The sequence below is a fragment of the Equus caballus genome, chromosome 1, assembly GCF_041296265.1.
Source record: "Equus caballus isolate H_3958 breed thoroughbred chromosome 1, TB-T2T, whole genome shotgun sequence".
NCBI lineage: Eukaryota > Metazoa > Chordata > Mammalia > Perissodactyla > Equidae > Equus > Equus caballus.
The window spans coordinates 174,838,987-174,853,645 of record NC_091684.1 but is presented as its reverse complement, the minus strand read 5'-3'; the positions used below and the strand labels follow the sequence as shown (position 1 = coordinate 174,853,645).

Here is a 14,659-nt window from a genome sequence, read left to right as displayed (position 1 = left end):
GCTGGACTCTCAGAACCCCAAAGATCAGGTTTACTCCCAGGTGAGAGGGGGCGGAGGAGACCCTAGAAGGAAAACCCCCAGGCTGGAGTCCATGGACCTTAGGTTGTGACATCCAATCAATTATCCTGGGCCTCAGCTGCACAAAAGACTTGGCCTCCCAGCCTGGCCACTGGGGCTGGAGCCACAGAGGGGAGAGTAACCTACCCCAGGGATATCCCTGCTATTCAGTAACTGTCTTGAGATCCCTTTTGTCTTCCTTCCCCATTCTTCAAAACTGGTGGTGGGACTTCAGGGCACAGTGGAGGTCCAGGAAGTAGCGAAAGGAATGAGCAAGCAAGGACACCTGGGTTCTAGGCCCAACTGTATGGCACTGGGAAAATCAACTAACCCTCCTTGGTCTCCGGGGCCCTCATCTGCAAACTGATCGAGATGGATTAGTCCATCGGGTTCCTTGCAGATCCTAAAGCTCAAACCTTGGCATAGATCCTGCTCAGGGACCTTATGCATGAAGACCAACAGAACCCCTCACACATTTTTACGTTGACAAGACACATTTTCATTGTAATTTTAAATAGTTGCAAAGGACATAATTTCCAGTGTATTGTACATACTCACATTCAAAAATAAAGCTATTTATATCACTTTTTAAATATATCCAATGGAATCTAAACACTACAGTGATTATATACCTATTATCCATTTAAAAAACATGTGACAAGACCTTAATAGTCAGAAATTATATTTCTATTCTACTTTCCCTACAGTATTTATCCTAATATGTTTTTATGCCTGAAAGTCTTTTATTGATCACACTTCTCTGAAAAAAAAAAGTATATAATTTGAAACAATTTTTAAACATTCCGTGACCATAACGCCCTAAAAGTTAAAAATTTTTTCTTCTGAATTGAATTTTCATAATATTGTAAGTAGTACAAAATGTATTATTAGTGCAACAAACATTACACACATTTTGATAATTAATAATAAACTAAAATTGTATTGGAGACGTATCTTAATGAGAACGGATGGTTCTTGGGGCCTTGATTAAATGAGGCTTTGAGGATACTAATAATTTTAATTTGCCTCTAACTCTGATGCCCTGGAGGTAATACGGGTCTGGGTGAGATGGGTGGCATCTCTGGGGTGAAGCGGTAGAGGGGAGTGAAAAGGGCCGGGGGGCAGGGGGAGGAGACCTGGCATGACAGTTTCACACCAGGCAAATCAACTGGAGGAGAGAACACATGGAGGCTGGGCATCTGGACAATTTATTCTTGTATCCTGTTTTGCGGTGAAATAGGTACCCCCATTACCCCTTGCTATGTCTTTGAGAACCCCCAGAAGTGAGTATCCGGTTTGAAAATTGCCTTAGAGAGAATGAGGTGTTATGGGGAAAGACAGATCAGAGGTGGCTGTGAAGCCCGGCTCCCCTCTTGACCACACCATCGGTCTGTCTGCGCGCTGCCTGACCTCTGCACATCTCCACTTCCTCACCTGGTCAGAGGGTGGCTGTGAGGGGGGAGGAAGTCCTGAGTGTGAAGTGGCAGACGGGGCCGGGCCTCAGTGCCCACCAGGTTCTCTCTGGCTCTAGGCTACTTCTTCTGGAAGACTGGACCAGCACCAGGGCTGGCCCCACAGCAGAGCTGATGCGAGTTTTTTTTTTTTTGAGCAAGAGTAGCCCTGAGCTAACTACTGCCAATCCTCCTCTTTTTGCTGAGGAAGACTGGCCCTGAGCTAACATCCATGCCCATCTTCCTCTACTTTATACGTGGGATGCCTGCCACAGCATGGCTTTTGCCAAGCAGTGTCATGTCCGCACCCGGGATCTGCACTGGCGAACCCTGGGCCGCCGAGAAGCGGAATGAGTGAACTTAACCGCTGCACCACCCGGCCGGCCCGATGCGAGCATTCTGAGCTCTAATCTAAAATGTGCTTTTTTCCTGCTATCTTGATTTCTACTTGCTGGGAAGTTTCTGAGGTTGACAGGGACCGCCTGTTGCAAATCTCAGTTAACAAATGATTTTGGTGTTCCCCTTCATCTTGGGGCATCAAAAGGATGTTTTCTCCCACAGAGGAGCATATCTGAAGGCTTTGTTGAAACTATTTCCTTGAGGTGAGAGGATAAAAGACCTCAGACAGGAAAAAGAAAAGGAGACAGAGACAGATACTGAGCCGGTTCCCACAGAGAGTTTATTGAGGGAGCCAAAGCCGCTGAGAGGACGAAGGAGTCCTATTTCAACAGCCCTCCTTGAAGCTGCTGGCCTCCAGCATGATGGACACGCTGGGAGGGGAGGGCCTGCCCTGTGTGGGGCCACACGGAGCCTCTCACACCACAGCCTGTCCTACCCCAAAGACCCAGACATAGGAGAGAGAAGACACAATTCCCGTCCAAGGAGGGTGCCGAGGACACACCTCACCCATCCCACCCTCCCCTAAAGGGCTAGAGCTCTAGCCATTGGGACCTCTGGGAGAAAGGCCAGGACGCCTGGCCCTCTGATTGGCCAGTCTAATTCTCAACGTGAAGTCCTGGGCAATGGGCCCGGCTGACAGCTCAGTTCAGACCTGGCCCCAAGCATCTACTCTAGGAGCTAACACTTAACATCCACACATGATTAAAAACACACAGGACGGTTCTCCTGCTGACAAAGGCCACACCCCAGATAATGGCAGTCCTGCCAGAAACTGGCCAGAGATAGAGACCCAAGTCAACTGGGTGTGAGCACCTGAGACCACTCTGCCCCCCGTGGAGGATCTTCCAGGGCTCTGCTGGGGCCCTGAAGCCTGGGCTTCTGTTTCTCCCCATCCAATGTCGGTGATTTCCCGAAGATCCCCCAGAAGGGAGAAAGGAAGGAGGAGGCGGAGAGCTTGTCAAGAGGCTCACTCATGTATGAGGCTGGAGGTCAGGCCTATTGGGGCGAGGAAAAGGCTGTAGAGGGGTGGGGCACTGGAGCAGGGGTGCTGGGGCGTTCCTCGGACTCTGGCATGTCATCCTGGAAGTACTCAGCCTGGCAGTACTGCCACAGACGCAGGTTCCCATCCCACTGCAGGGCAGAAGATGGCAAGTAGTCAGGGGGTGCTGCCCCCTCCCAGGTCCAAGTCCCAGACACACAGTCACCCCCCTAACCCTCATAACCTCACCGAACTGCTGACAATCTTCTCCTCAAAGGGGTGCCAACTGACATCACGCACGCAGGCCTTGTGGTTGGTCAGCTTCTTCACGATGTGGCCGCTGAGGAGGTCGTACACTGTCCAGGAAAGGCCAGAGTGGACAAGGGCTGCCAGAGGAGCTTCTAACCACCCCTCATCTCTCCCTGAACAGCACCGTGTCTCCTAGGCAACGTCCCACTCTCCCAGGGAGCAAAGCCCACACCAGAGGATGGTGTCATTCCTCAGTTTCTCTTCTTTTTCCCTACCTCAGGTTGAGGGTATGCTCTAGCCGAGTTTGGGTATCTCTGAGCCTGAGCTAAATTTCACAGGGTCTACAGTTAAGAAAATGCCATGTGGCTTTAAAGCTTTTAGCAGCAATTTTCTTTCTTTTTTTTTTTTTAAGATTAGCCCTGAGCTAACATCTGCCGCCAATCCTCCTCTTTTTGCTGAGGAAGACCGGCCCTGAGCTCACATCTGTGCCCATCTTCCTCTACTTTATATGTGGGATGCCTGCCACAGCCTGGCAGTGGTGCATAGGTCCACACCTGGGATCTGAACCAGCGAACTGTGGGCCACCAAAGTGGAACGTGTGAATTTAACTACTGTGCCACCAGGCCAGACCCAGCAGCAATTTTCTAAAAAGCCCACAAGATATGGAAGGCACCACAAAAGTGAACAACAGGCTGTCTCCATAGGTGTGTGAAGCTCCTGCTCGGTATCTGGCCGGGGCTGCATCTTTCTCTCTTTATGGATGGGGCTCCGTCTGAGTGCCTGCCTCGGCAGGCAGGGCACTGACTTGGGCTCCTTATATCTGTAGCTGTGTTTGTGTTTCTTTTCATGCATTTGTCCTGCTTCAGTGGCTGTCTGTCCTTTACTACTAGCTGCTGTCTTTTTGGGTCTTTCTTTTTATCTCTGCAGTCTCTTTCCCTGACTAGCTAAAAAACAGAACGAAGCATATTTTTGGTAATCTATCATATTTACTGACGAGAATTCTATGTTCCTTCTCTTAATTTACAATGCTGATGGACAGAATGTTTTCTATTTCTCTGGGTAAGCCTCCTCCACTCCAAGCCAAATTAAATCCCACTTGTAGTCGCCCCTGGGTGTTTCAAGGTGGTCACTGGTGGGGTTACAGCTGGAAGGCCAGAGAAACCTTCCTGCCCTTCTCGAGGCCCCTGTGCTGACACAATCCTTACCGACCACTTTGCCAGTAGAGCAGCCACTGTAGATGAACTGCTGGCCCGTGCTGTGAGTGGGGGAGAATCGGCAGCGGATGAGGGTGTGCAGCACCCCGTGGCCCCTGTAGGTCATCAAGGAGCTGTCCCCAGGGAGCTTCAGCTTCCGCCAGGCTGAGTAGGGATGAAGGGAGAGCCCTAGGTCAGAGTCTGGATTCTCCTGTATCCCCAGTCCTTAGCAAAGATCGATGCTCACAGACAATCGCCTTTCCAATCCCCAACTGGTGGCTCTTTCCCCAGCTAACGGTCAGCTGATATTCACCAACAGGGCTCTGCAGGTTGTTAAGATACTGAAATACTTTTGCATTGGTTGGTTCTGAGTGATCCCCAGTCCCCAGCTGTGGGACCCCTGGCTCTCCCATGGTGCAGCAAACAAAGAGTTAATGCCTGGCAAGGGGGAGTGGGGAGAGGGTTCCAGGACTCAGCTCCAGGCTACAGCCACATCTGCATGTCCATGCCAGGCATTCAATATTTTAACTACCACCCCAAACTCTTCATTCTCCAGACCTCAGGTTCCACCTTCCACTCTCACCTTTTTTGGGCACCTGCTGCCAGCGGTAGTCCCAGTTTTGCTGTGTGGCAGCCTGGCGTGAGGCTTCCATGCCTTCCCGGCTGGAAAAGCGTCGGATATCCCAGAGCTTGATGGTCTGGTCTTTGGAGTTAGAGATGAGATACCGGGCATCACCCTGTCAATCCCAAGATGGATAATGAAGCGTCAGAGTTTGCAGAAGTCAGGGTCTGTCAGTCCGGCTCCCGTTCTCCAGTTGAGGGGTGAGAACTCCAGGCCTCTGACTGTGCTTGCCTCCTTCATCCAGGCGAGCTCACCATCAGTTTTCTACCACAGATCCTACCCCTGGCTAAGTTTCCCCTTCTTTGCCCAGGGCACTGGCTGGGCCTCCTATTCTGTCCTGGAGTAGATGTCTTCTACAGAAAGCCCTGCCCTGCAACTGGTGGGTACCGATGCGTCTCATGTTTCCTGGCTTAAGACCTTTCCCTAAACTCCAGCTCTTGCAAACCTTGGCTGATAAGGAGCTTGGCAAGGTCCCACACCTTTGATGCCCTCCTGGACAACAGGAACCTTAGCAGCCTGGCTATGCAGTCCTGTCTCCCTGCCTACCTTGCTGTCAATGAAGGTGATGCCATCCTGGTGTCCAGCCAGTGCACCCACGGGCTTGGGGTCATCTTCCCGCATGGTACGTCGATCCCACACTTTGCAGATGGCATCATCACCCCCAGAGAACAGGATTTGAGAGCTTATGTCAGCAAAGGCCACTGCATTCACATCATCCTCATGGGACTCAATCTAGGGGAGAAGGAAGCCAGGATACCTTTAGGTCTTCTTCGAGGCCAAGGACCAGGAGGCAGAGGCCCTAAGTCTCAGGAGCAATACCTGAAGGGTGCGCCGGTTCTGGTCTCGATCAAAGACATACAGGCAGCCGTCATTGGCCCTGAAAGGAAAGGGATAAAGAGGGTCCCTGAGCCAGGTTGGAGAGGACCAAAGCTATGTGCGTTCTGGACAAGTCCCTCTTGAGAAACTGGCTGCAGGGCAAGCGCTTGTCTTTTCTTATACAGGAGGTGGGAGAAGAGTTAGCTGTGTTTGCAAGGAGGGTTGAGACCTCCCATCTCACGCTGGAGAAATGGTAAGCAAGAGGTGAAACAAGTCGTTAACCTTGCCCTTGGAGCAGGGCTAGTTGTTCTCCAGCTGCCTGGGGAGGGGTGTCCTGTGCCCACTCTGTTACAGCAGAGCTGGTCTCTGGGAGAACTCCTACCTCACTAATGGGGGGAGACGTCCTCCGAACACTCACCCTCCTAGCACTTCTCGTCCATCGGAGGAGACAGCAATGGAGAAGACAGCAAAGCGACGCTCATCTGGCCTGAAAAGAGCAAAGAAGAAGCCAGGTTAAGTGGACTTTCCTCTAGCCTTTGACAATCTACACAGAATCTGACGTGGGTTGCAAGGCACACTTCTAAGGGGAGAAAGAAGTCCTGCCAACACGTGCCAGAATGTGGATCATCTCAGTGAGAACCCAGAAATAATCCTGCAACCATCAATTTTACCCTGGTCCTTGGGCTGACAGGATGGGTGGCTCCCTCCCAGGAATCCACACAGAGAAACTGGCAACCAGTGTACTTTTCCCTTTAAGCAGGAGTCTCAGTTCAAGAGGTTTGCTCCTGGAGAGCCTTCGCTGAGAAGTTTCTGATGAGTCTGACCAGGAAGGGAAGCCAGTACCTTAGATCCAAGGCAGTGTGTGTGTCTCCTTCCCCGTAGATGTTGCAGATATGAACTTAAAAGAAGCAAGAGAAACAAGAATCTTTCAGGGCTGCAGGAGGGAGATGGAACAAAGGGCAAGGATGTCAGCTCTGAAAGTAACCTTCCCAGGAGATGGCGTGGAGTCCTGGCTCAGAGGAGACGGGCATCTGGAGACCTCAGGTCCCAGCTAGAAAGATACTGGAAGGCTGGGGCATACTCACTGTAATCAGACCAGCTGGAGTATAGGAAGTGGTTCCCATCAGGGGTGAAAGCCACATCCAGGACGCTCCAGCCTACATCCCGGGCCTTGATGCTCTTGAATTTATGAAAGCGGCCATACCGGCAGTCGTACAGTCGGATTGTCTGGTCTGTGTAAATGGGGATCAGGCAGAATTAGGGAACATCCTCCTCAATCCTCCCTAGATCAGACCACTCTCACTCAGTGCATCTGTGAATTGTACTCTGGCTAAGCATCTCTAAGCCAGGGTCTGAGCTCCCTGGGTTTGGGGCTTTCTAGCCTCAGGCAGGAGGAACGTTCCTTGTTCCAGGGAAGTTTGTAGGACCAGGGTCTGGTACCTTGGCAAGCAGACATGAAGATTTGACCATCTTTGCTGTAGATGCCACAGAAAGCCTTCTGAGAGTAGGTATCAGTGAAGGCCAGATCATTGGGCAAGAAGCTGAGAAAGCAGAGAGAAAGCAAGGGTGAAGGGAGCTCAGGATGAGGACTGTCCCAGTGAGCAGAATCCTAACAGAGCTGTTGTGAGGACAAGCGCATTCTTCCCTTTTGGCTTTGGGTACAATCCCCTCTCTTTCACTCTGTCATCATCTCACTTTCTATACTTTTTTTTTTTTTTAAAGATTGGCACCTGAGCTAACATCTGAGCCAACTCTTTTTTTTTCTTCTCCTCAAAGCCCCCCAGTACACAACTGTACATTCTAGTTGTAGGTCCTTCTGCTTGTGGTATGTGGGACCGTACGTCAGCATGGCCTGATAAGTGGTGCCATGTCCACGCCCAGGATCCGAACTGGCGAAACCCTGGGCCGCTGAAGCAGAGCACGCGAACTTAACCACTCGGCCACTGGGCCGGCCCCTCAACTTCTATACTTTTCTACTTTATTTACTCTCAAGGTTTCAACCCCATTTCACTAACGTTAATATCCCTGAGGATCCTCTAACACTATCCCTTGAAATTTATGGGATAAGACCTATCTGGCCCTTAGAATCTCTCCAGCAGCCCCATACTCACTGAGACATCACTCGAGACTGTTCTCCAAGGGAGAAGCTTCCCCGGTGGCAGAGGCCCCGTTCTCTCTAAAGGAAGGGATTGGGGAATATTGCTAGCAGAAACAGCAGCCACACCAAGCCCCCTCCTCCAGAGATATTGCTTTGCTACAGCAATGGACACCACACACAGTGGTATGTCCCACCAAGCTCCGATGCAGGCTGGCTGAGAACTCTCCAGCTCCAGACCTTGAGGCTTCCTTGGAAAGTTTACTTCCCTCTTCTCTGGGGCTGACAGAGCTTCTGGCTACCTGGACAGGCCTGCTGCCGGGTTGACTGGAGGAGGAGAGGCCTACCTGGTGCAGCATTTGAGGAAAGCTGTGCTCCTGGGCTGCCCGCTTAAGCCCCAGCCGCCCTGTGGCCAATTCCACCTGCGTCTTGATCTCATTGCATTCCAGTTCCCGGGTGTCAGGGGTTGCATCCACTGTGAGTACCAAGGAGAAGTTTCATCTTAGGTCTTCCAGCCCCAGAGGACAGTCAGCAGAACTGTGCCCCCAAGTGCACTCAATGTGGCTTAATCTACTGGGGCTGCAAGGACTCCCTCATTCCCTGAATCACCTCATCTTCTTTCAACTTAACCTATTGCTCTTTGCCAAAATTTTAAAAAAAGAGGTTTTCTAAGGAAAGTCTTCTGATGTTAGGGTCTCGGTCTGCCATTCCTCTTACCGGGTGGGTTGTATCGGTCCCCGAGACGACCATCCCAGGCACTGTCATGCTCTTCCTCCGAGTCCGAGAGGGCCTGGATGAGTTGTAAATTTGCTGCACCTCCTCCCTGCACCAACCTCACTTGGCCTCTGTGAAGAGACCCCCACGATAAAGGAGAGGATCCCTTCCCCAAACCTACCAAATTCAGGGTCAATGGCTATCCAGCTTAGACCACCTGGTACTCAGACCCTCATACCGTCCCCACTTTGAGGTTTGAGGCTGACCAGACGTTGGCTATTATTTTCAGTCTCCTATAACATGCAGTAGGAAACTAATTCTCACTCTTACAGCAGGAGTAGAGAACCCCAATATTGCGTGGAGGTTGACAGACCTTCTAAATTGACTTCCCAGAGAGCTAAAAATTGTGAGAGCGTTTCCTGCTGAGCCTCAGCCTGAGGAGTCCAGCACAGAAAACAGTATTCCGAAGGGATCCCCACTCTTGTCTTCTCCCCAAGGAGCCAGAGCTAAGAAAAAAAGGCAGCTGCACCCTTCTCCAGTCAATTCCTGGTGGTCACTTCCCTCAAAGCATTCTTTCCTCAAGAACAGGGCAAGTGTTAGATTAATTTAAACTTGTTTTTCAAGTAAATCCACATGGCCTCATACCACATGTCGATAACGTCACTAAAGTTCAACACCCACCTCCCAACTTTTCTCTCACCCTTTACATCACTCCTTTCCCACCAGGTCCCCCCTCCCCTTTTTTTTTACTTACTTGGAAAATAGATGACATTTGTGTAGTCATCGCTAGAGAGGCTCCCCTGAACGGTCCTCTCAAACACAAGAGCGAGTCATCCTGGTGACCCTCTCTGGGCAAGAACCGCTCTTACTGGGTATGGTGCTGAGTGCCATGAGCGTTCTGCTCAAACAGAACAGCTGTCCTGGGCTAATCCCATTCTCTATCCTCTGTAACTCCCCTGCCTGGAGTTGGGATCAAGGGGCTGTGGTGGCGCCTGGTGGCGACACACCAGAGGGAAAGTTACCTGCGGAGGAGATAGGCCAGTACCTGGGCCAGATCCACATCTTCATCCTCCTCTTCCTCTTCCTCACTCCGACGCAGGCCAGCCCCTCTTCGGGGCAAGCCGTCGGAGGGGTCTCCGGACCCAGTTCCTGCGCTGCTGCTGTTCCGTGATCCCATCTTCTGGTCACAGCATCCTTAGGTTCTGCGTAGGGACTCCTCCTGTCACTTCCTTGGGTTTGGTGAAAGCAAAGCCTGCTCTAGAAATACCAGGGTGTCCTGAGATAGGGCGGTAGCTCTCTCTAGGAGGGCGACCCTTTCTAGGGACTGAGGTACCTTCTCTTCAGTCTGTGACAACTCCCAAGGCTTCGGGAACACAAACCTTTCCCAATCCTGCCAAGCAAAAAAGGAAAGAGTGAAGCCTGGGCGCTACCCTAGCTCACCAATGAGAATCCTTTGAAGAAGAATTTCTCAGTTCTCTACCTCAAACTCACCTATCAAAGTCCCTGGCGGGGGGGTGGATTCCCAGGTAACCTCTCTGGCCGACCAATCAAAACCCCTCGCGGAAGAAAGCGCCTCATTAGCTTATCTCATCTAGCCAATTAGAAGACTTAGAACTCAAAGACCCCCGACGCCCCCCTTACCGACCAATCAGAGCGCTCTCTTGCGAAAGCCGGCAGCAGAGACAACCAATGAGGTTAGCATTCGGCCTAACACCCCCTCCTCCCTTGCCTCACGCCCACGTGGTGTGCCGGGGGTGTGTACGCCCAGGGGGAGGCAGGGAGGAAGCCGAGAAGCACCTCCCACTGAAGCCGGCGGTTACCGCCCCGCGCGAGACCACCCACCAGCCAGGAGCTGTCGCAGGACCCGCAGCGGCGCGAGGCCTTGTTTACGCCGACTGCCGCCGCAGCGTCGGCCAACCGCTCCGCCGTCACGCGCCGCCTTCGTCACGTACCTCCCGGCTTCCCGGCCGGCGGACTGTTAGACGTCACGCGACGCCCCTGATGGCCCCGCCCCCTTGGCCCGCTAACTGGACAGAGGAGCACGGTGATTGGCAGGTGGGCGGGAGAAAGTTTGTGAGGGGTGTAAAGGGAGTAGAAAGTGCGCGACTGTGGAGCGGCGTTCGCTCCTTAGGAGTAAGTGGGGAACTGGCTACTTCCTGAATCAGAGACCCCGGAACTAGACTTCACGGCTGACAGCGGGGCTTACAAAAGAAGTTGGTGGTTCTCTACCGAGAGCTGTGTTAGCGAGGGCTACAATTTGCCGTCAGCCTCTAAAGTTCATTTGGCTTCGCACTTTTCAGACGATCTCTAAGGGTCATTCCGACTCCCCCCTCCCTCCCATCCTTCCTGCTTTCACAGGCTGCAGCTTCCGTAGGACCTGCCCCAAGGGGTGCCCGGCGCCTTTGGGGTGTGTTCCTGTCACAGATGGGGACCTAGACCTCCACACCCTCCCTTCCGGGTTTAACTGCCAGAAGCCTTGTTCTTGTGGGGACCGCCCAGTCTAGACCTCCCCTTCACCGTTTTAGCAACTTTTTAGATGACCCCTGGCTTCCCTCCGCTGTCTTTGTAGACGCTCCCTAACACAGCCCGGGTCTCCACCGGCCTCCCGAGTTCTGGCAGTTCCCCTTAGACGTTCCCCGGGCCCTCTGGGATTTGCAGACCTTCCCTAGACCTTCTGTCCCCGCGATTCCTCTCCGCCCCTGGCCACTGGTTAGGGGAGGGCACGCGTCGCCTCCTACCCCCTCCTCGGTTTATGAGTAACCGGGCTGAGTCCAAGGCCAGGACTTGCCACGTCCCGGGATCCTCGCCCAGTGACCTCGCTGTGCTGGGTGCAAAGGCCCGGGGTCCAAGCTGCACCTCGCTCCCCGGGGCCGCCCTCCCTTACAAGTGCTCCGAGCTGTCCCCTCCCAGAGGCCCCCGAGGGCAGGGAGGGCTCTCGGTTCCCCTGGGCCCCCCGTCTGGGACTCACTCTTCCCGGGAAGGCGAGGGTGTGGCCAGTCCTTCGGGTGTAGTCTCCTGATCTCTAGACCGCTAGACCGGAGCTTATCATCTCTGGTCATCAGCGCCGGCTGCATGGGCATGCGACCTGTGCAGTCGAACCCGTACTTGGTGTAATGTTGTGCTATCGCCGCCTTGAAATTCTCAAGTGTTGAACGAGCACCCCGCATTTTCATCTTGATCTGGGCTCTACTTCTTATGTAGCCAGTTCTGCCGGTCACCCGTTTCTTACTGCCAGATTACTTACTATCTGTGCTCTATAACATTTATTGAGACCTTAGCGTTCTGTGATTTTGGGGTTATCCAGCCTGGAAAATCTGGAATCATTTTAAAAGATGATCTTTCCCTCCTCTTTGCCCTTTAAATTCAAGTACTGTATATTCTTTAGCTAATCAGTTGAGGTTGTTTTCACAGTTACCACCCCAAATCAAACTGTAATTACTTCATGTCTCGTCTAGTTGATCCGCTGGAAGAACTCTCCTCTAATAGCATTTAGTTCTTAAGAGCCAGCAAGTGATTCGCTCTTGTTTATTTTTGCAAATACAAATTTCCAAATTTGTGTCTGTTTTTTACCAGCCTGGTGTTATGTTACTTCAGCCAAACAAATATGCCCATAAATTCCTTGCTTGTTTCCACCTCCACACCTTCCCAGGATAATTTCTTATCTGGGGGAAACTTTGTCACTACCACTCAGACTCCCTTTCTCTCCACCCATTGGTACCATTTCCAGGAATCTAGCCTGGATGGATATGCTAAATCTAGCATAAAGATTTCTATTCAGCAATTATTGATCATAGTAAAACACTGGAAACAAGATAGATCCAAATATACTACAATATGGAGGGTGAAGGGGATTGGTTAAATAAATTATGGTCCACATGGTGGACACAGAAGTACCAGGCAGCCATTAAAATGACGTTGTAGTCTTCTATTTTTATGTCATGGGAAATTGTGTAAGTTACATTGTGAGGTTTAGAAAAAGGTGGTAGTCAGTTCTTCTGGTGACATGTTGTGGTGGATGCAAAAACAATATGGTTTCAATTTTTCATAAAAAAGTGTAAAAATACCCAGGCTCATTATGTCATGAAACAAATAATAAAATGGAGAAGGACTTGCACGAACTAAGGACAGATGTATAGGATGAACAAAGCATTATGCCTAATACCATTTGAGCACCAGAAGTCCACAAAAAACAAAAGCTTCTGTTAAACTCATCTCCTTAATAATGCATTTTTTGGTTACCGCTTTCTTCTTCTCCTTAGCCTCTTCTCCTCCTTACCACTTACAAATTCAGTTTAAAACTGAGTAAAATCTAAATTCAAGCCTTTGAAATAGGGAACTTGTACATTATTGAATAAAACATTTAAAAGTCATGGTAAATGTTAAAAAAGATCTGAGATTTTGTGACTGACATGAATCTTAACATCAAATTGAACGCTTAAGAATATAGGATTTCCTCTCTGGATCCATTGATTGATTTTTTTGTATGTAAAAGATTTTTAAGCCTATGGCTTTGATTATGTCACTTGTGACATAATATTTTTAAAATGTATATGAGCATTTGTGGCTTAGGATATAGTATGTGTTCCATTGAAATAAAATGGTATTTCTTTAAAAATAGTTATAATTAAGTCATTTTGCTAAACTCTGTGGGCCTTCCCTCTCCTGATTTTGAAATTTGGCATGTTGCTTGGTGACGATTTGTAAAGTGCTTTTCATTTGGGCAGCCGCTACTCTCTCCAGCTACACTTAAAGCCACAGAGAATTTTTCTACCTTCAGCACCCATTTTGGGAGGGTCCTGGTAAGTGCTAAGTAAATGTCAGCTAGTTGACTTCCTGTCTGACCTGCTTTGGGCTGTTTCCTGCTCATCAGCATCTCCACTAGGTGGCGGGCTGGGCTAGAGAAGAAAGAAGGAAAGCAAATTTTTCTTTTTCTGGCTAACCTTGTCCTCCCTCTGGGCCGCTCCAGCGCCTAGCCTGGTGACTGCACAGAGCTCCTGGGACACGTGTACAGTTCCGGGCAACACAGGGAAAGTTCTGTGTTCCAAAGTGATTCATGACATGTGTTTATTTATACATTATCTTCTTTTAGCCTTCTGTGTATAGAAGGAAAGGGGGAAGTATGCTAATTTACCCAGGCCTTAAAATGTGTTGACTATAAGGCAATTGAGTAATCATGGCATTTCTAATACTCTCAAGTCCTGTGTCCTTGAGAACCAGAATATTTTTGTGTGGTGGATGGGAGGTACTGATGTGATATAGAAGTTAGAAACCCTTTAGCCTTGAGTTTGAATAGGAGCTATCAGAATGAATTTATAAGGTGTTTTATCTTCATATCCCTATCCACCAAAAAGGTTGAGAAACAATGACCAAGCCAGGAGCAATGAACACTCCTACCACCCGGATCTGAAAATACCATTTCCGCTGGTAAGAAACCAGAGCTTGGAGAAATGGCTCATTCCAAGTCTGGGGCAGAAAATGCACAAGATGAGTGTGGAATAGCTTATCTTACCAGAGAGCAAAGAGGCCAGCAAACACTGTCGGGGTGATGTCAAAGGGACTCAGGAGCCCAGCTCTCACAGACAAGGATGGGACAATTTGAGCATTAATAAGGATTAAAAAAGGAAATGCAAGGAAGTGAGTCACACACACCATGGTATCCATTTATGCCAGGAAGGGCGGGCTGTGATGAAGATGAAGAACATGGTTGGGGGGGGGTATTTTGGGTGTCTGGCAAATTTCTGTTTCTTTCTCTAGGTGATGGTTTTAACGGTGTTCACTTTATATTAGTTTACTAAGCTATATTCTATTTGTTTTGTATGGTTTTCTGTATCTGTGTTTTATTTTAAAATAAAAAGGTTAATTAAAATGTGTTAACTATTTTTTATCATCTATCTGGAACCTCAGGGCATGTAATTCAATGTTATTCGAATTGACAGAATCATTTTTAAGGCTCACACCTTCACATCGCTGTGCGTTTAGATACCAGAAAGGTGCCCGGAACCTCAGTCCCGTCTCTTTCCTGGAGGGACTTCTTTCCAAACCTGTTTTCTTTCTCCCCTAAATCTTATTTACATTGCTCATTTT

The 14,659-nt window shown here is 49.9% G+C and overlaps 1 protein-coding gene across 45 annotated transcripts; it reads right to left on the bottom strand.

The window, feature by feature from the left end:
- Window positions 1–2,165: 2,165 nt before the first annotated feature.
- Window positions 2,166–13,584, bottom strand: DCAF11 (DDB1 and CUL4 associated factor 11). 45 transcript variants are annotated; one of them, XM_070273079.1, is made up of 18 exons: window positions 13,516–13,584; window positions 11,544–11,660; window positions 10,067–10,131; window positions 9,909–9,965; window positions 9,598–9,827; window positions 8,579–8,706; window positions 8,209–8,336; window positions 7,878–7,942; window positions 7,207–7,307; window positions 6,852–6,998; window positions 6,610–6,664; window positions 6,185–6,253; window positions 5,770–5,827; window positions 5,497–5,682; window positions 4,912–5,065; window positions 4,341–4,493; window positions 3,136–3,242; window positions 2,166–3,038 (listed from the first exon to the last, which is right to left on the bottom strand). In XM_070273079.1, exons 5-18 carry the CDS (start codon window positions 9,750–9,752, stop codon window positions 2,904–2,906), a joined length of 1,641 nt encoding a protein of 546 aa, XP_070129180.1. In that variant the 5' UTR covers window positions 9,753–9,827; window positions 9,909–9,965; window positions 10,067–10,131; window positions 11,544–11,660; window positions 13,516–13,584; the 3' UTR covers window positions 2,166–2,903. The 45 variants fall into 45 exon arrangements, with proteins under 45 accessions (XP_070129180.1, XP_070129209.1, XP_070129143.1 ...); XM_070273108.1 differs by having other exon boundaries at window positions 9,598–9,804; window positions 13,516–13,582; XM_070273042.1 differs by having other exon boundaries at window positions 9,598–9,832; window positions 13,516–13,572.
- Window positions 13,585–14,659: the final 1,075 nt, after the last annotated feature.